This window comes from Panthera pardus, unplaced genomic scaffold, assembly GCF_024362965.1.
Source record: "Panthera pardus isolate Hobbes unplaced genomic scaffold, ASM2436296v1 HiC_scaffold_2, whole genome shotgun sequence".
NCBI classification, from domain to species: Eukaryota; Metazoa; Chordata; class Mammalia; order Carnivora; family Felidae; genus Panthera; species Panthera pardus.
The window spans coordinates 137,832,313-137,854,680 of NW_026526765.1; the positions used below are offsets into that span (position 1 = coordinate 137,832,313).

Consider the following 22,368-nt stretch of genomic DNA (forward strand, 5'->3'; position numbering starts at 1 on the left):
CTAAACCTTATTTGAATTGTAAGGCCAAGTATATAAATCAGAAACCCTAAAAATATAGCTCAGAAACTTCCACAAACACCACCCTTACACGCCTGCAGGCCCTCTTGTGCTTCCTCTCCACTCACAACCCACTCTGCACCCTGCCAACATAACCACTAACATTTACTGCAGGATTCATCAAATAAAATTACTCAAAATATCACTTTATTAAAGTTTTCAAAGCACTTTCAAACATTTTCTCATTTGACCAACAAAGAAACCCTGAGTCATACATTACCATCGTGAGATCACAAATGACAAAATCCTTAAGAAGGAAAGTAATGTGCCCAAGTCATTGGGTTAAAAAGTGATGAGGATAAGATTAGAAGCCACATCAGTTGACTTCTTTAGTCCAATACGTTTTTCCCCAAATGTTGAAATGGCTTTGATTAGAGATGCCTCACAAGAGTGTGATGCTGGGCAGGGAACAAAAAGCTTACTATTTACATTTCAATCTAGAATAGAAACATTTTCCCATACCTCCTCCCTGGATCTATCAAAGATCACAGGAGCAGATATACTCTTTGATTCCATTCTGGGAGCAATGAGTGTAGTAGGGGTCACAGGTGTAACTGCAGGAGAAGGCTCTGAGGAGAGGATAGGTTCCCTTTCTGGACTATCCAGAGAAACTTCTTCTGTGGCTTCTAGATACAAATGAAACAAGTTACTTAAGGACAGTGATAACAAACCCCTGCAGTCTACATTGCAGTTAATGAGTCATGAAAAATAGTTTTATACTACACACAAATATCAAAATAATGGCATTTAAAAATGGTTGTTATAATTTAATGAATCATTCCTTAAATGTTTATCAAAACTTTAAAACCAATAGTGACTGTGTTGATTTCAGGAAGAATTAAAGTATGTCAGCTTAATTATCTAAACTAGTGGTAAGAATAAAGCTAGAAGGAAAGCAATGATGTGGATAATTCCACATTCATTTATGTTTGGGTTTATCATACATCTTATACTTGGGGTAACTTACCTTTCAAAATCTTTTATTCAAAGTAACATTATGATTACTTTACAAACAAAAATTTTATGGTAACAGACTTCCCAGAAATATCCCAAATGGGATTAAAAATCCGTTATGGAAAATCCACAAAGTTAGTGATCTAAAGCAATTAACTGCTAAAGATTACTGGATATTACTGGATATTAGTTGAATACACAAATATGACACAAAGCAAACAGCTGTTTAGGTTTTAATTTAAAATGCTCATTCACTTGAAAAAATCTAAAATTAAACATAATTAAAACCAAATCAAATCAATAAACTGACTGTCTACAAACTAGGTTAACACTGTGCTAAATGCAATGGATAAACACAAAGAAATGTAAAGTATCATACCTGCCCTCAGGGAGTTTATAATCTAGTTGGGAAAACAAGACACAAGCATGTGGAATGTTAAATAATAATAAAAGACAAATAATAGGCAAGAGAACAATAAAAAAGAATGTTACAAGAAAGACATTTAACTGGTATATGAACTACAGAACAAACACTACCATTTGAGATAAGACAACACGTTAGGGTGGGGAAAATCAGCAGCACTTTATGAAACTGATCTGGATGCATAGAGAAAAAAATGGGCGAAGAATTCTAGGAAAATGAAACAATAGCATAAAGAAAAAGCAAAACCAGAAAAATGAAAATTACATTCAGTGGCCATAATGAAAACCACAGTTCGGATGGATTATAGAGAATTGATAACAGGAGAAGGCAGGGCTGTAAGGGGAACAGAATCAGACCAGCAGTTTCTAACCTGAGGTTCTTAGATTCCCAGAAGTTTGGGAAGGTAGAAATGGCAGTCAGTGATCCTGAAATATGGTAAATAATGTTAAGATTTACATTTAAATGTGAACAGGGTAAACAGGTCAACATTTTATCAATCTACTCTTACTGGTTTTCTCATGTTGATGAGACCCTCACTGACTCAGCTCTCTTGATATTTTTAAATTAAAAATAAAAAGAATAACCAAAATCATACTAACCAGAGGAAGGAAGATAGACTGTAGATGTAAAATACACAGACAATAAATGACCCTGATAGAACGACTAAAAGCTTACACGCGGCTTCAGGCTGTTAACACTGCTAGTATTTATTCATTTTCTAAGAAATGAAACCAATGAGCAATAAAAGAAAGTAAGAAAGCAGTGTAGCATAGCTAGGCGGTGTGAGATCCATAATCTACAGACAAGCCAAACAGCAAGCAGCAAACAAAAGATAAATAAAAAGAAATCTAAAATTCTCTGAAAGAGGTACTGCTACGCACAACAAATCCAGAGACAAAAAAAGGGAAAGGCATATAAACTTTATTGATGTATCAGGACAGATACAGTAACTTTAATTTTTCAATCACAGTTTACTTCACTGATACCAGATTCTGTGTTCTTTGCAAGGACTCTGAGTAGCTGTTTCATAAATAGTAGGTAACCTCAAAATAAGAAAAGCTAACTATGATCTACTTAAGTAGCTGATACGGAGAAGGAAAATGGATACAGAAAGAAAGAGATTAGACTTAGCACATTAACTACCATATAGTCAGTCTGCTTTAGTCTTCTCATGACTTTACTACAACAAATTCACATAACTTAATTTAAACCAGAACTTAATTTAAACCTGTGGAGATGCCCCACAGGTTTTAAGCATAAAGATTAACTTCTCCTTGGAAGAGATACTTTGTCAGAGAAGTAATTTCATGCGTATCATAGATACCGGAGAATTTTTTAAACAAAGGAATACTCATTAAACTTACAATTGGTGTCATAAATGAAATAAGCTAATGACCCTGGCAAAAACAAGACAAAAGTATAACAATTTCAACACAGGTAATTTGCTCACCCTCAGTTATTCCTCTACGACAATGTCTTGAAGTATGTGCAGTGAAGCTTAGTCTGAAGGATGTAACAAATGGTGGAGGGGCTTATGGTCAACCACATTTGGTGAATGCTCTCCAAGTAAACTAGCAACAGTAACATGTCACACTTACAACCTTTTTCTGGTACCACCCCTGACGTAATAGTACCTGAAATGCTCCCCAAAACATCTTAGCAGAGTACCAATAGTATCTAATCTTTTCGTGGTTTTAAAATCAAAATGGCTAGATCACTAGAGCAATATTTATATTCTCTCCCTGATGTAGGGGAAATAAACTAAGTACATGTTCTTTTAGTAATGAACAATAGTTTTCATCACCCTGATAACACAGGCTCCTCTCTGTTATGGTTCCAAGAACCACACCTGCTTAAAGGCATTAAGATGAAAGTGTATAGATAGTATTAATCCTTTCACATAAAAATGATCAGATTAGGAGCGTCTGGATGGCTCAGTAGGTTAAGCACCGGACTCTTGATTCCAGCTCTGGTCATTATCTCAGGGTTTGAGAGATGGAGCCCCACAATGGGCTCTGCGCTGACGGTGTGGAGACTGCTTGGGATTCTCTCCCTCCCTCCCTCCCTCCCTCCCTCCCTCCCTCCCTCTCTCTCTCTCTCTCTCTCTGCCTCTCCCCTCCTCGAGCTGTCTTTCTCTCTCTCAAAATAAATAAATAAACTTTTAAAAAAAGAACAGATTATTAGAACATCTAATGATGTCATTTTGAAATACAGCTGAGTTTAAGACAAAAGATTAAGTATAAAAAGTATTTTTGTTCGGGGGCACCTGGGTGGTTCAGATGGTTAAGCGTCCAACTTTGGCTCAGATCATGATCTCACGGTTTGTGAGTTCGAGCCCCGCGTCAGGCTCTGGGCTGACACCTCAGAGCCTAGAGCCTGCTTTGGATTCTATGTCTCCCTCTCTCTCTCTCCCTCTCTGCCCCTCCCTTACTCACACACTGTCTCTAAAAAAAAATAAACATTTTTAAACATTTAAAAAAACATTTAAAAAATTCTTAACAAAGTGTTTATGTTCTGAGAGAGAGAGAGAGAGAGAGATAGAGAGATAGAGAGAGAGAGTGAGTCAGTCAGTCAGGGAGGGGCAGCGATACAGGGAGACAGGCTCTGTGTTGTCAGAGCAGAGGTGGAAACAGGGCTCAAAACCATGAATTGTGAGATCAGGATCTGAGCCAAAGTTGAACATTCAACTGACTGAGCCCCCCAGACGCCTCTCTTTTTTTAAAACAAACACTAACACTGACCATCACTAAATCACAATATTTAGTATAGATTGCTAGGTAGAGCAGAGCACAAAAAAGATTTTTCTAATTAAGCTAAGTGGGCAAATATCAACGTATACTCCTCATTTGGAAACTGATCAGTTGTGGATACTGGTAAAAAAAAAAAAAAAAAAAAAAAAAAAGGCAAAAAAACCCTCACATAGTTCTGGCGTTAGAACTTTCAGCATATTCTTTACGTATGAGTTTTGAGACTTCAAGGTGAAAGGGACCTTTATAAAACAGATAATCCAAAACTTCCATGTAAAACCCTCTATTGGGGGAATACACACTTTATTTTTTTATTTTTAAAAAATATTTGGGATGTGCCAGGTTTTTTTTTTAATCTTTGTTAAATGTTTTTTAATGTTTCTTTATTTTTAAGACAGAGAGAGAGACAGCGTGTGAGCAGGGGAGGGGCAGAGAGAGGGAGTGAGACATAGAACTCTAAGCAGGTTCCAGGCTCTGAGCTGTCAGCACAGAGCCCGACACAGGGCTTGAACTTACAGACCTCAAGATCATGACCTGAGGCAAAGATGGGAGCTTAACCGACTGAGCCACCCAGGCGCCCTAGGAATACATACTTTAAATTAGTACCCACTTAGAAGAGAAAGGACTCATGTCTTTTATTTTAAAACATAAATGCCATGAAAAAACTTTAAAGGATGCCTGGGAAAAAGTCCATAAAACAAAAAGAAATATTATGACTTTGGTTAACTGTCATTTTACTGTAAGTTGTTAGGTAGCTACTAAATAAGTGAATAAATAAATGGGAAATATTATTGGTATTTGGTATGGTATTTTAAATTTTCTGACATGTTAAAATACACGAATTCATCTGTAGTAAAAATTTTTCATAAAACTAATCAAGAAGGAATGTATATGGACCTTTGAGATGGAGAAGTGTTTTTTTTTATGTTTATTATTATTTTTTTTGATAGAGAGAGAGAGAGAGAACACGCATGCACTTGCAAGGAGGGGAGGGTCAAAGAGAGGGAGACATAGAACCCACAGCAGGCTCCAGTTGGCTCAAACTCACAAACCACGAGATCACAGCCTGAGCTGAATGTGGACAGTTAACCAACTGAGCCATCCAGGTGTCCCAAGACGTAAAATTTTATCTTCAAAGACATTGATGTAAAAAATACAGAATGGCTCAAATATGCAACTACTGTTAAAGCTGAGGACATGTTAAATTTTAACTCAATGAAAACCAGTTCAGGTAAATCAAGCTGTTAAAGGTCTACTACTTTAATTTTTTTGTCATTAATCTTAAACAGATTCTGCCTTTTAATATCCAAGCATTAACTTTTGCCTAAGTTTTAATGTTAAAGCAGGTAACTGTTTTGAAGAGAATCCAATTTTTTAAGATTTTATTTTTAAGTCATTTCTACACCCAACCCCAAGATAAAGAGTCATATGGCTCCAACTGAGCCAGCCAGGTGCCCCAAGAATCCAATTATTTTAAAGGCAGGACCATACCAAATCCTGCCCCCGTATCAAAAATAAATACCACAACCAACAATTTACTCATCCACAAGTGAATCAAAACAGAACTATGGTAAATACTAAAGTATTTTATTGAAACAAACATATTTGAAATAATTTTAAAATCGAGTTTAATTTTACTTGTGTTAACCTCTAAGTAATAAAGACGACAATTACCGCTATTTGTCAAAGTATGAATGCCACAATCATTAGTTTTTTGAGTCAAAACATAAAATTATAATATGTGATTTACTTTCAAATGCTTCAAACAAGAAAGGATCACATATTTGCTTCTCTCAACAGTCTGTATTTTTCACAAATACACTCTAACTGGATCTAACTGGAAATTTCCTATCTTTCCAAGGTGTTAACAAGAAGAGCTACCACTAATACCTTACACGAAATCTCAGTTTTGCGTTACAAGAGTGTCATGTAACAGGATATATGCTACAATTGACTGTTACTAAAAAAAATAAAAATATTTATAATTACCTGCAAAAAGATCTTCCCTGTCATCATCTAGGACAACCTCTGCAGGCTTCCGACCATTGGAGTTTGTACTAACATCTTCTGCAGGAAGACTAGCTGGTTCTGGAGATGATGGACTTGACTGTTAAAAAAATAACAATAGATAATGAATTAGCATGTTTAGCTGTTATAATTATGACTCTATACATTATAGAAATAGAACATTCTCTTGATAAAAAGTGAAGAACAAGAACAGCTATTTATACTACCTCCTCTGAGAGTAAGAATGAACCAAAAACACATTTTTATTCATTTTCCTTAACAAAAACTCATTTAAGATTTTAAAAAAAATCTTTTTTGATCATCCTTTTAGAGATACTAATTTATCATGTTGACTTATAATTAACAAAAAATACTTTACAGTCACATATAATATTATTACATAAGAGCAAAAGTCAGATCTTGAAAACATGTTGCATGAATAAAAAGTTCAAAGCATTCCTTTAACGCAAGAGAAAGGTTTAGTATTAGTTGAATTAAGAGTAAAATTATTCTAAAATTCTATGGTTTCAAACGAAAAATAAGCTCTCTTCCCAAACATTTACATCTCAAATGAGCACAGGGACTGTTTTTGAACTTCTTAACCTTAAAGTACAAGGACCACCAAAATAGAATCTAGACTGTGAAGGTTTTAGCTTTATTGTAGCTTTTTCCTAACAGTTAAAACCAATACTCCTTTTTAAAATCATCACATAAAAAGTGTGTATGTCAAAAGTGCACTAGATATTTTCACAAACCGAACACACTTGTGTAACCAGCACAGGATCAAGAAAGAGAACCCCAGAAGCTCTACTCCCATTCTTTACTCTCCACCCCCCAAGCTTCAACCAGCATGGATTAGTTTCCACTGTTGCTGTTCTTCATAAAACTGGAACCATAGAGAATATATTCTTTAGCGTTTTGTTTTCTTTTAATGTTATGTATTCAAGATACTTCCATAGTAACAGATTACTCATTCTTGCTGCTGCAAAATATTCCATTGTGTAAATATACCTCGATTGATCCATTCTATTACCGATGGGACATGTGGATAGTCTTCACTTTCGTACTACCATCAATAATCCTATATAAACCTCCAGTGTATGTATGTTTTAACAAACACGAGATCGAATTTCTGCTTTGTATGTATGAGTAGAATAGTTAGACCACATGGTAGGTGAATGTCCTGATTTAGAAGATATCATTAAATAATCTTCCAAAGTGGTTACACAATTTACACTCCCACCAGCAGCACATGAAAATATCAATTGCTCCACATCCTTTTTAACATTTTGATATATTCCATCATTTTCCATGTTAACTATTATGGCAACATAAAGAGTATCTTATTGTGGTTTGAATTTGCATTTTCCTGAGGAATAATGACATTCAGCAATTTTTCACATGTTAAATGGCCATTTGAATATCCTCTTTTGTGAAGTCTCCAAGTATTTTGCCCATTTTGCTGTTTTTCTTAGTGACTTGTAGTTCTTTTTAAAAAATGTTTATTTTTTTATTTTGAGACAAAGAGCAAGCAGGAGGGATACAGAGAGAGAGAGAGAGAGAGAGAGAGAGAGAGGATCCCAAGGAGGCTACACCCTGTCAGCAGAGCCTGATGTGGACCTTGATCCCTTGAAAGGTGAGATCATGACCTGAGCCAAAATCAAGAGTTGGACACTCAGTCACATGAGCCACTCAGGTGCCCCTCTCATTAGATTTTTAAGTAAACTATCCCCTATGGCATAAGGACATTTCTTTACAGCTTTCAAAATCAGTTTCAATTATTTACTGAATTTAAAGGAGAGGCTCTCTTTTCCCTCAGGAACTCATTCTTACAGCCCCAACCTCTCACATAGGTGGGCCTCCGTTTACCTTACCAATTTTACTTGAAGGAATTTAAAAACAACTAAGCTTATACATTTTTCTTGTGGAAGATGTTCCTGGCAATCTCAACCTCATCTCTAGCTAAGTCTGATTAGGTTAATGGCCTGTATGCTCCTACAGAATATCTACTTCTCCTATCATAATTTCTCTTACCACATTATAATTATTAACTGTTTATAGATTATGACTATCTTCTTTTGTTTACTACTTTTTCACTCAATTCCTGGCTGTGCTCAATGACTGTCTGTTAACTGAGTTCTTTTTTGTTGTTGTTGTTGTTAAATGAATTCTAAGAAAACAATTATAAATATGCCTCAGAAGTGGCCACAAGTTTGTCAATGAGATTACCTACAATACTGAACATTTTGAAATAGCTTAAATCACACCTACATAAAAATGTAGCAAAGTAGTTCCAACAACCATTCATGATAAAAACTCACAACAAACTAAAACTACAGGGAACTTATTTACGTTGAGAAAGAACAGCTACTAAAAACATACATCAAAATTTTTTGAAGTAACATCCACACCCATCGTGGGGCTTGAACTCACAATCCCAAGAACAAGAGTCACATGCTCTACTCACTGAGCCAGCCAGGCAGCCCCTACATCAAACTTAATGGTGGGAAACTAAAAGCTTTCCCACAAAGATCAGTATTAAGACAAGGATGTCACCTTTTACCACTGCTTTTCAACACTGTACTTTAAGTCCCTGCTAATGCAATAAAACAAGAAAAGGAAATGAAAGGTATACAAATTGATAAGGAAAAAATAAAATTGTCTTTGTTCACAGATGACATAAACATCTAAATAGGAAATCCAAAAGACAAAACTTTCCAGAACTAATAAGCAATTATAGCAAACTTGCAGCATACAAGGTTAGTACAAAAAATTTAATCACTTTCCTAAATAGCATCAATGAACAAACTGAATTTGAAGTTAAGAACAATACTACTGAGGGGTGCCTGGGTGGCTCAGTCGGTTAAGCGTCTTTTGATTTCGGCTCAGGTCATGATCTCACGGTTCTCACGAGTTTAAGCCCCATGTCAGGCTCTGCGCTGATAGTGCAGAGCCCACTTAGGATTCTCTCTCCTCTCTCTGCTCCTATTGGGCTCATATGCTCTCTTTCTCTCTCAAAATAAATAAGTAAAACATAAAAAAAGAAAAGGAAAGAAAGGAAAGGAAAGGAAAGGAAAGGAAAGGAAAGGAAAGGAAAGGAAAGGAAAGGAAAGGAAAGGAAGGGAAAGGAAGGGAAGGGAAGGGAAGGGAAGGGAAGGGAAGGGAAGGGAAGGGAAAGGAAGGGAAGGGAAAGGAAGGGAAAGGAAGGGAAAGGAAGGGAAAGGAAGGGAAAGGAAGGGAAGGGAAGGGAAGGGAAGGGAAGGGAAGGGAAGGGAAGGGAAGGGAAGGGAAGGGAAGGGAAAGGAAAGGAAAGGAAAGGAAAGGAAAGGAAAGGAAAGGAAAGGAAAGGAAGGGAAAGGAAGGGAAAGGAAGGGAAGGGAAGGGAAGGGAAAGGAAGGGAAGGGAAAGGAAGGGAAAGGAAGGGAAAGGAAGGGAAAGGAAGGGAAAGGAAGGGAAGGGAAGGGAAGGGAAGGGAAGGGAAGGGAAGGGAAGGGAAGGGAAGGGAAGGGAAAGGAAAGGAAAGGAAGGGAAAGGAAAGGAAAGGGAAAAGGAAAAGGAAAAGGAAAAGGAAAAGGAAAAGGAAAAGGAAAAGGAAAAGGAAAAGGAAAAGAACAATACTACTAAGCCTGGGTGGCTCAGTTAGTTAAGTGTCTGACTCTTGGTTTCAGCTCAGGTCATGATCTCATGGTATGCGAGATCAAGCCCCACACTGGATTCTGCCCTGACGGTACACAGCCCACTTGGGATTCTCTCTCTCCCCCCTCCTCCACTCACACACATGCTTTCTCTCAAAATAAATATTAAAAAAATAAAATAAAAACAATACTATTTACATCAGCACCCACCCAAAACTTATGTATAAATCTAATAAAATATGTACAAGACCTATATGAGGAAAACTCCAAAACTATTATGAATGAAATCAAAGAAGAGTTATATAAATGGAGACATTCCATATTCATGAATAGGAACACTAAATAATTTCAAGATGTCAGTTCTTCCCAACTTGACATATAAATCTGATGCAATCCCAGTCAAATTTCCAGCAGGTTACTTTGTGGATTATCAGTAAAATGATACTAAAGTTTATATAGAGAGGCAAAAGACCCAGAATAGCTAAAAAAATACTGAAGAAGAACAAAATTGGAGGACTGAAGCTACCTACCTGACTTTGAGCTTATTGTACTCAACACAATGAGATATTGATGAAAGAAGAGATGAATGAAACAGAAAAGTCCCCAAATAGATCCACATATATACAGCCAACTGATCTTTGACAAAGGAACAAAGGTAATGCAAGAGAGAAAAAAAAATAGTTTCTTCAACATATAGCGTTGGCATAACTAAACATTCATATGTAAAAATATGAATCTACACATAGGCCTTACACCCTACACAAAAGTCAACTCAAAATGAGTCATATACCTAATTGTAAAGCACAAAAGTATAAAATTCCTAGAAGGTAACAGGAGAAAATCTAGACGATCTTGGACTTGGCAGTGAGTTTTTAGATATAATAACAAAAGGCATAAGCCTTTAAAGGCATATGCCATTAAAGAAAGAATTGATAAGACAGGCGGCTCAGTTGGTTGAGTGATCTCAACTCAGGCTTTGATCTCAGGGTCCTGAGTTCAAGCCCTGCATTAGGCTCTGCACTGGGTATAAAGCCTATATAAATAAATACATACATAGATAAAATTTACAGAAGAAAAAATGGATAAGACAAACTTCATTAAAGTTAAAACTTCCTTTAGGGCACCTGGGTGGCTCAGTCAGTTAAGCATCTGATACTTCATTTCCACTGAGAGGTCATGATCTCACTGTCCTGTGAGATTGAGCACCACCCCCCCCCCCCCCCCCCCCCCCCCCCCCCGTCAGGCTCTGTGCTAACAGCACGAAGCCTGCTTGGGATTCTGTCTCCCCTCCCCTGCTCATGCTCTCTCTCAAAATAAATAAACTTTAAAAAATTAAACTAGGGGCACCTGGGTGGCTCAGTCGGTTAAGCAACCAACTTTGGCTCAGGTCACGACCTCACGGTTCATGAGTTCATGAGGCTCTGTTCAAGTTCATGAGTTCAAGTCAGGCTCTGTGCTGAAAGCTAGGAGCCTGGAGCCTGATTTGGATTCTGTGTCTCCCTCTCTCTCTGTCCTTCCCCTGTTCATGTGCGCCCATGCTCTGTCTCTCTCACTCTCTCTCTCTCCAAAAATAAACACTAAAAAATCTTAAATTAAAACTTCCTTTGCAAGATACTGTCAAGAGGATAAAAAAACAAGCCACAGACTGGGAGAAAAATTTGCAAAAGACATATCTGATAAAGTACTGCTATCCAAAAATACACAAAGGAGTATGAAAACTTAACAATAAGACAATGGTCAACCCAATTTAAAAATGGGACAAAACCTTAACAGACACCTTACCAAATAAGCATCTAACAAACAGGCATATGAAAAGATGTCCCAAATCACATATCATCAGGAAAATGCAAATTAAAACAACAATGAGAGACACTATGCCTCATGCTGGTATATGTAAACACTTACTAGAGTGGTCAAAAATCTGTAACTCTGACAACACCAAATACTGGCAATGGTGTGGAGCAACAGGAACTCTCACGCTCACTGCTGGTGGGACTGTAAAATGGTCCAGCCACTTTGGAAGACAGTTTGGCAGTTTCTCACAAAACTAAAGATATTATCATACAGTCCAGCAATTGCTTTCTTTAGTATTTATCCAGAGGACCTGGAAACTTATGTCCACAAAAAACATAGCACATGATGTTTAGAGTAGCTTTCATTCATAACTGTCAAAATTTGAAAGCAATCAAGATGTCCTTCAGGAGGTTAAAGGGTTAAGTAAACTGGTGCTTCCTTCCAGTCAATGGAATGTTATTCAGCACTAAAAGGAAATGAGCTATCTAGCCATGAAAAGACACAGAGAAAACTTAAATGCATATTACTAAGTGAAAGAATCCAGTCTAAAAAGATTATATATCCTATCATCCCAACTATGGAATACTCTGGAAAATGCAAAACTATAAAGACAGGAGGTTAGGAGGGAAGGCAGGATGAAGAGGCAGAGTACACAGGATTTGTGGACAGTTAAACTACACGACACTATTAGGGTGGATACATATCGTGTCATTACACACTTGTCTAAACCCACAACATGTAAAACACCATCAACTATAAACTTTAGGTGATTACCATGCCACAATGCAGACTCCGCTATTCTAACAAACATACCATGCCTCACCACTGTGGTTGGGGATGCAGACAATGAGGGATAATGCATGTGTAGGGGCAGTATATGGGGAACCTCTGTACCTTCCACTCCATTTTGCTGTGAACTTAAAACTGTTTTAGCAAAATAAAGTCTATTTAAAAAAATGAAGCACACTGGCACTAAAGATGTTTATAGTATGCCATTATATGAGAAAAGTAGGCACCTATACATGATTCAGCTTCCAGACAATATTCATTAAAACTAAGATATTCTTGTATTGAGCAAGATATGAGCACTAAGGTCCTATATATAACTTGTACACTAAACTGGAGCTGTCACTCACTAAAGGCTGAGAGAGGACTTATTTTTGCCCCTGCCTCTCCATGGGATGAACAGGAGTATGGAGACAGCGGCCAGTGAATGAGAACCTGATGGAACTTTGATGATTTCTTTGCCTGGACCACATGTTCTGGGTGATGAGAACTAGTTCTCCAAGATACGCAATTGTACAGACCTCAATATTTTTCATAAATGTTTATTTTTTTCTCCCTACATCATCACCTAGTAGCGTGCTGAACATTTCTATAAGTTCCAAGGTTGCTGCTAGTATCTCTTCAATTAAAAAGTAGTGTTTAAGATCCCAAGTAACATTAAAGAAGCCCCCTAGACCCCTTTCCCACTGATTAACACTAAAATCTCTGGATAGAGTACAATGCACAAAGACTTAAAGTAACTAATGGCAGGTAGACTGGGGAAAGAGACAAAAATGTGAGGGTGAACTTTATGGGTTCCCCCCCCTTCTTTTCTCTTTTAACTTTTCCTGAGAATGGCTCCAACTGCAGAACCATACTAGCAGTGTGAACAGCAATGATGCCAAGAAAACTCTTATTTTCTGACTATAACACCAGGGCCCCTGCTATCAAGAGAATGTAGGTGCAAAATTCTTTTCCTTTTCTTCGGATCCCTACCCCGTTGTCTCTCTTGGCCCTGACCTGAGGCCAGACCCAGTTGCTTAAGTGCATTAAAGCAGCAGTGCTGAGAGCACTGGCATCTAAAACCCCCAAGAAAAAAGTTTACTTGTGTAACCAGCTGAACGGGGAAAAGGGGACCCAGAAATCTTCATCAGTATTTTCTCTCTTTTCTTTCACTGCTTTTCTGCAAAGGTGGCCCAAGTTGAGCAAAAGAGTGTGACAATGCAGGCAGCTACAACTCTAATAGATGGCAATGTTTCTGGGAAACAGCCTTGGAAAAAAAAAGGTAATCAGTGTCTTTTCCAAAGACTAGATTTGTTTACTGTCTGGTATAATACAATGTCCCCTCTAGAGCAAAGAACAGGCACACTTACTGCCTATTATAAATGATTTGGGTTCTCTAATCTCAAGTTCTTCAGCTGTGACACAGATCAAAGGCAGGTGCAGTATCAACCTCCACCCCGCCTCCACACCCCCCCCACCCCACCCCCCCCACACCCCATCACGCCACCCTGTCAAGAGAAAGGCAAGGGAAATTGTCACAAACATGATACTCATGCTGCTTGCTATGCTTGGAGTAAAAGTGCTTAATCAAGGGGGTGGCGCCTGGGTGGCTCAGTCGGATTGAGCCTCCGACTTGCTTCTGACTTTGGCTCAGGTCATGATTTTGCAGTTCACAGGTTCCAGCCAGGAATCAGGCTCTGCTGACAGCTCAGAGCCTGGAACCTGCTTTGGATTCTGTGTCTCCCTCTCTCTCTGTCCCTCCCCTGCTCACACTCTGTACCACTCTCTCTCTCTCTCTCAAAAATAAATTTTAAAAACACTAAAAAAAAAAAAAAAAAAAAAAAAAAAGGTACTTCATCAAGTCTTCTTCCAGCAACCATAAAACAAGTTAATGTGTTAGCTTACAAGGATGATAAAATTTCAGACTTTATACAGTTCTTGACAGGAAAAAAATCAGTAAACATGAAGACAGATCATTAGAAAATAGCCAATCTGAATAAAAGACAAGAGAAAAAAATGGGGAAAAAAAGAAAGCAGAACCTCAGGGACCTGTGAAACAATACTAAAAAGTCAAACACTTGGGGCGCCTGGGTGGTGCAGTCGGTTAAGCGTCCGACTTCAGCCAGGTCACGATCTCGCGGTCTGTGAGTTCGAGCCCCGCGTCAGGCTCTGGGCTGATGGCTCGGAGCCTGGAGCCTGTTTCCGATTCTGTGTCTCCCTCTCTCTCTGCCCCTCCCCCGTTCATGCTCTGTCTCTCTCTGTCCCAAAAATAAATAAAAAACGTTGAAAAAATAAATTAAAAAAAAAGTCAAACACTCATGTCACTGAAATCCTAAAAAGAAGTGCACAAAAATATTTCAAGAAATGATGGCTGAAAGCTTCACAAATTTGTTCAAAGACATAAATTTACAGATTTGAGAACAAGCTAACTCTAAGAGGACAGCTTCAGAGAAAACCATACCCAGCCACATCATAAAAAGTGGCTGAAAACCAAAGATTAAAAATAAAAAAACTTGAAGGGTGCCTGGGTAGCTCAGCTGGTTAGGTTAGGTGTCCAACTCTTGATCTGAGCTCAGGTCTTCATTTCAGGTCATGAGTTCAAGCCCCGCACTGGGCTCTGTGCTGAGTGTAAAGTCTACTTAAAACAAAAAAACACAAAAAAACAACTTGAAACAGCTAAAGAAAAAATTTCCATTTAGGGATACAAAGACTTCATATTTCTCATCAAGAAAACCATGACAGTGGCACAGTGTCTTCACAGCGCTGGCGGGGGGGGCGGGGGGGGGGGGGAACAGGGGTGCCTGGGTGGTTCAGTCGGTGAAGCGTCCGACTTCAGCTCTGGTCATGATCTCTGGGTTTGTGAGTTCGAGCCCCGCATTGAGCTCTATGCTGACAGCTCAGAGCCTGGAGCCTACTTCGGATCCTAGGTCTCCCCATCTCTCAGCCCCTCCCATGCTCATGCTCTGCTTCTGTCTCTCAATAATAAATAAACGTTAAAAAAAATTAAAAAAAAAAAAAGAATTGTAAACGTAATTCCATATCCAGCAAAAATATTCTTCAGGAACAAAGTTGGAATAAAGATATTGTCAAATGAAAGAAAACTATAGGGATCTACCATCACCAGGCCAGTTCTTAAAAAAGAAATAAATAGATCTAAAAAATGGGGAGGGCCTTAAAGACAATCTTCAGCCAGAAGATACCAGATATGAATAACAAAGATTTGGAACTTCAAGAATACAGTAAGAATTACAGAAGCAGTAACTAACTAGAGAAATATAATAGACCGTTTTCCTTCTCTTCAGTTATTTAAAATGTGTATGACTATGAAAGCAAAACTTAAAACATTGGTAAGGTTTTTAATGTATAGAGACATAATACATGTGAAAACTAATATAAAGGGAGGTAAATGGTCATAAGAATCTGCATTTTATTTTTATAAGTATAACATTAACTCTAATTGGACTATAAATCATTAGGTATGTATTTTGTAATCCCTACAGCAACCACCTTCTTTATAAATATATGTAGATACACATATATGTATATATATATGCTATATACATATGTATATAAGTATATTTATATACTTAGAGGAAGGGGAGATAAAGCAAAAAATCCAGTAAATTAAAATTAAATACTTACAAGCACCAAGATAATACAAAAGAAGGGAGAAAGGGAGAAACAGAGGTAGAAACAGAGGGAAAAACAGAAAACAAACAGATCTAATCCAATCACACCAATAATTACATTAAATACACCAATTAGAGGACAGAGGTAGCTAGACTGGATATAAAAATAGCAATACACAACAATATACTCCCTACAAAAAAAAGTAACTTAAAGACAATAGGTAAGTTAACAGTAAAAGAATGGAAAAAATATATCACGCAAACAATCAAAACAGAGACAGAGTGCCACATTAACGTCAGATAAAGTAAACTTTGAATAAGAAGTATTATCAGCAATCGATTCTCAGCCTTTTGGCTAAGATCAAGTGTAGTATTATCAGCAATAAAGTATTATCAGCAATAAAGAGGGGATGATACGATAAAATGATCATCAATTTACCAAAAAGTCGTAACAATACTAAATGTCTATGTGTCTAACAATAAAGCTTCAATATGAAGAAAAAACTGAACTGAAAATATAGATTAAAAATTTTAAGTCTACAATTATATTGGGAGACTACAGCACTCTTCTCTCAGCAATGGATAGAACAGGTATGTAATAAGGCAACATAGAGGAGAGCTGGAAAATACTTTAGCCAACTTGACTTAACATTTAAAGAACACTCCAACAGTAACATTAGATTATATACATTCTTTTCAAGCGCACACAAAATATTCACCATAACAGACCATATTCTAGGCCATAAGACAAACCTTAACAAATTTAAAAGAACTAAAATCATAAAACATTCTCTGACCATAATCAAATTAAACTAGAAATAATAGAAAGCTACTGAGAAAATTCCCTAATTTGGGAAATTAACACATGTCTAAATAATCCATAGGTCAAAGAGTAAGTCAGTCACCAGGGTAAGTAGAGAAGAGTTTAAATTGAATAAAAACAAAACACAGTAACAAAACTTGTGGGATGCAACTAAAGCAGTGCTTACAAAGAAACATACAGCTAACTACTAATACTCAAAAAAAAAAAAAAAAAAAAAAAAACCCAAAAAACCAACCAAATTTCAAATCAATGATCGAAGCCTCTACCAACAATAGAAAAAAAAAATCAAGAAAGCAAAAAAAATATGATTCTTTGAAAAGATCCCAAGATATGCTCTAGAGAGATTAAAATAAATGAACAAAAAAATACATGAGTAAACAGAAGACATAAATTACGAATATTAGGAATGAAAAGGCAAAGGCATCACCAAGAGACCCCACAGACATTGTCACAGGAAAATAAGAGTATTATGAAAAACCTTATGCCTATTTCACAACCTAGACTGAATGAACAAACTCCTTGAAAAACACATACTACAGAAGCTCAACAAGAAGAAACAGTCCTGCATCTACTAAAGATAATGAATTTGAAGTTAAAAGTCTTCCAAAAACAAAACTACATGCTCAGGTGACTTCACTAGTGAGTTCTAGCAACCTTTAAAGAAGATAGAAGATTAATCCATACAACCTCTTCAAGAATATAGAAGAGAAATAAACATTCTCCAATTCCTTTAATGAGACAAGCATTTCTGGTACGAAAATCAAACAAAGTCATTGTAACTAAAAGAAAATACTATACAAATATCTAGCATGACAGATACAATAGCCAAAACAAATGCTATCAAACTGAATGCAGCAACATATAAAAAGGGTTAGCACATTTATGACTTCGGGGCTTACCCCAGGAATGCAAGGTTTATTCAATGTTTTAAAAAAATCAATCAACATAATCCATGTCATCATTAACCTAAGAAGAAAACTACATGATTAACTTATTAAATGCAAAAAAAGAATTTGCCAAAACCAGCATCCATTCATGAGTACAAAATTTCAGAAAATAAATAGAATTTCTTCAACCTGATGAAGGACACCTACAAGAAAAACTTAACAGATAACATATTTGAGAGAAAGAATATTTTTCTTCTAAGTTCACAAAAAGGAAAATGATATCCACTTTACCACTTCTATTCAAAATTATGCCGATAATCTTAGTTATTACATTAAGGCATAAACACTGGAAAGAAAGAAATAAAACTCTAATCATAGCATGATTATGTACATGAAAATCCCAAGGACTCTAGAAAAAAGCTACTAAAACTAATGAGTGTTTAGCACATTTGCTGGATAGAGGGTCAACATGCCACCAATGAGCAAATGTAAAAGAAACCACAAAGCAGGTATAAAACTCACACAACATGTACTAGATTGGTATGCTGAAAACTACAAACACTGATGGAAAAAATCAAATAAACCTAAATAAACAGAAATAGTACATTTATGCTTAAATGTTCAATACTGTTAATATGTTAACTCCCCCCAAACTAATCTATGGATTCATCACAATCCCAATTAAAATCTCAGGTGACCTATTTGGTAGAAGTCAAAAGTTGCTTTTAAAATTATATGGAAAGGCAAAAAAAGGCGAAGAACCAAAACAATTTTGAAAAAAGTCAGTGGATTCACATTCGCTAATTTCAAGACTTAGTTACAGTAAGACAGCACACAATTGGCAAAAGGAGAGTCAATAAACAGTGACAAAGAATGGAGTCCAGAAATAGACATACACATATATGTACATATATATGCTCAACTGATCTTTGACAAAGATGCAAAGACAACTCATCAAGAAACTTTTTAAGTCTAGCTTCTTTAACTTAGCCTAAAGCATGTGGGATTCATTGGTGATATTGTATATTTTGAAAAATAAAACGAACCAACGTGACCAACAATTATAGAACACTCCACCCATCAACATCTGACTACATACATCCTTTTGAAGTGCAAACATAATATTTACCACAAAAGACCATATTTTCAGCCACAAAACAAACCTTAACACTATGATTATCTTCCAATAAATGGTGCTGGAACAACTAGATATCTATATGCAAAAAACTAGACACTTCAACTCACATGAAAATTAATTCATAATGAATCCTGTTACACCAAAATGTAAAAGAAAAATTACAAAACTTCTAGAAGGAAACATAAGTAAAACCTTTGTCGCCTTGGGTTAGCGTTAGGAAAGGATATCTTATGTGACATACCAAGTACTATCAACAACAACAAAAGAACTAACCTGAACTTCACCAAAGTAATAAACTTTTGCTCTGTGAAAGCTCATGTTAATAGCATAAAAAGACAAGCCAGAGTAGGAAAAAATATTTGCAAAACATTTATCTGGCAAAGGATGCATAATTAGAATACATGAAGAATTCTCAAAACTCAATAAGGAAATCCAAATTTTTAAATGGGCAAAAGATGTGAAAGGAAGGACATCACTAAAGATAATTTTCAGACAGTGAATAGGCACATAAAAAGACACTCAAAAGCACTATTAGAGACTGTATATTAAAATTACAACGGGGGGCACCTGGGTGGCTTGGTCGGTTAAGCGTCCGACTTCGGCTCAGGTCACGATCTTGCGGTCGGTGGGTTCGAGCCCCGCGTCGGGCTCTGTGCTGACAGCTCAGAGCCTGGAGCCTGTTTCATATTCTGTGTCTCCCTCTCTCTGTGACCCTCCCCCGTTCATGCTCTGTCTCTCTCTGTCTCAAAAATAAATAAACGTTAAAAAAAAAAAATTAAAAAAAAAAAATTACAACGGGGTAACAGTAGAAACCTGTAAGAATGGCTAAAAATCTCTAGTGTGCTGATTAATGCTTAGCAACCAGGTCTTTGGGGGAGAAGACTCTGATTTACAGCTTTTGCTGATGTGTGGTATAAATGTGCCTGCTGTGGCTGCTTACCCCTCCCTGAAAGTGGACTTGAGAAGATACGTACTTTGCACCATAAAATACAATAGATATATGACCTCAAGAGCATAAAAATAATAAATAGTAGTAATGAAATTAGGAAGTGACAAGTTTTGAATACTTATTACCGTCATTTTTAATATAATTCATTTAAATATGTTTGTATAACTTAATTTTAACAATGGCTGTGTTTAATAACCAGCTTACAAATCCCTGAAAATTTAACAATCACTTCTTTCAAGCCAACAGAAGCCAGTCTCAAGCTCACCACTACCTAAAAGAAAAACTGATACTAATAAATGCAGACAGGATGTGGAACAACTCATATTCTCATTCACTGCTATGGGAATGTAATTAATGATAGATCTACTTTGGAAAGAGCTTGACAGTTTCTTTCTTTGCTTTCTTTCCCTTCCCTTCCCTCCTTGCCTTCCCTCCTTTGACTCTTCTATAATTTTATAAGATTTCAAAGATGAAATGAATAGAAACTTGACCAGAGATGAAAACAGACAAATCTAGCTGCACAAAAGTTTCCCTGGGGCTAGCTGTCAAGATTCCAACACTCAGTAATACATATAAAACGTGACTCTCGGAATAAGGATAAAATTTCTATATTAAAATAACTTTTATGACACCAGGAAATACACTGACATGCTTTTATATTGAAACATCATGCTTCTGTTTTAATGAAACCATAGATTAACAATTTTCAGACTCAGAAAACACTGCCCTAACGGATATGTCTTGAATTACATTATTACTACGGTCATTAACTCATGGGACTAAAAGCAAGTGACTTCACCTCCCTCAAACCGTTGTGGCAGAAAGTACAGCAGTTTCTTACAAAGTCAAAACATAATTACCATACAACCCGGCAATCTTTAAGTATTACCCAAAAGAAATGAACACTATGTTCATACAAAAACTTGCACATCAATGTTTATATTGGCTTTACTCATTAATGCCAGAAGTTGGAAACACAACTGTCTTTCAACAACAATCAACTGTGAGACAATTAAATTCAGAAATAAAAATGACTGAACTACTGATCTATGCAACATCTCTGAGTCTCACACTTGATACTAAATTAAAGAAGCTAGACTCCAAATTTCATACTGTATGATTCAATCTATATGACATTCTGAAAAAAAGACAAAACTAGACAGAAGACATCACTGGTTGCCAGAGACTGGGAGTGGGAAGGGGTTAACTATGTGAGAGAATTTTTTTAGGTGATGGAAGTGGTCTCTATCCTGAGTGAGATGGAAATGCACTTTACTAAATTGAGATAAATTTTGCCTCTAGTAAAAACTATCATCACAGGAAAAACAACAGTTCAACTTATCATAGGAAAGTGGGTATTTGTAAAATTAACAGTAAAGGCAAATTTCATTCTTTTTAAGAAAAAAGCACAACAAAGTGAGCAACTCTGCCTCAAGCAACTTCGTATAATAACATTTTTTAACAGACACTAAAAACCATTCATTCTAAAATCTCTCACTTTAATAGCTTTAAGGGAAAGTGGTCAACTAGAGTCAGGCTGCTCATAAATCTTTCTAATAATTTCCAGTGCTCACCCCTTAACATACCTGATTGCAAAATGTTTTTGCTCTGACACACACGTAATTCATAAAGAAATTTTCAGAAAAATTAGTACATTTAAAATTGGAGGCCTACCTAGAGATCAGAAAACAGAAGAAAACATATACTGCTACTACCTGTTGCATAGGTACAAGACATACCAATTGAGCAGGTCTTTGTCAACAGTCCCTTGTCATACTCTTATTTTCTTTTGATAATTCCAACCATTTTCAAGATCTCAAAGATCATTTCTATGTAATTAAGTCACTCTAGTCTTCTATACTATTTTGTAGCACATACATATTTCAATTACATATGTAACATCTGGTATTGCAGGCATTTGTTCACAGAGCTGGGTTTATTACATTGACTTTTGATGGTTTATACACTCACTCCTTAGGGCAGGGACTAGATGTCCAGCCTGGTTTAATGTAATCATTCAGTAAGTTTATGACACATTCCCAAAACAACATTTCTAGCCCATGGGCATCTCTAGCTGCTTGATGTTCTCTTAATTGCTGTAATGTAGCCCCAAATAAAACTTGTAATTCCTTTGTCTAAGAATCGCCTGAAGAGAGGGAGACATTGTAAGTCTTTAGATGTCTAACTTTTCATCTATTGTTGCATCAATTTCCTTTTCTCCTTTATTATTTGCACTTGCTTTCCTTTTTCAGGTCTTCAACCTCAAACTTAAAATAGCTTCCAACTCATTGACTTATCAAAAATACCTCCCACTCAAATTTATCCCTCAGACTGCTAGTACATTAATCCTCCTAGATAATCAAGTTACTGCCGTAACAATTTTTCATAGCTCTCACCCACCTACTCCAAAGTCCTTCACAATTTCACCACATAGTAAACTTGTAACATCCTCTACTCAGCCACTCTAAATTTTTTATGGTTCCCTAGAATATGGACTGACCCTCAAGTGACCCTTGCTATTCTCCCACTTTGAAATTTCATTACCCCTTCGAGGTC

The 22,368-nt window shown here is 36.6% G+C and overlaps 1 protein-coding gene across 1 annotated transcript in view; it reads right to left on the reverse strand.

Annotated features, from left to right (window-relative positions):
* SNX2 (sorting nexin 2) overlaps window positions 1-22,368 on the reverse strand; it is a 57,117-nt gene that overhangs the window by 30,015 nt on the left and 4,734 nt on the right. The window contains exons 2-3 of the mRNA XM_019469554.2: window positions 6,172-6,289; window positions 520-683 (exon numbers count right to left, since the gene is read on the reverse strand). Of these exons, the coding sequence (XP_019325099.1) occupies window positions 520-683; window positions 6,172-6,289 (282 nt within the window). The remainder of the gene's footprint in view (window positions 1-519; window positions 684-6,171; window positions 6,290-22,368) is intronic.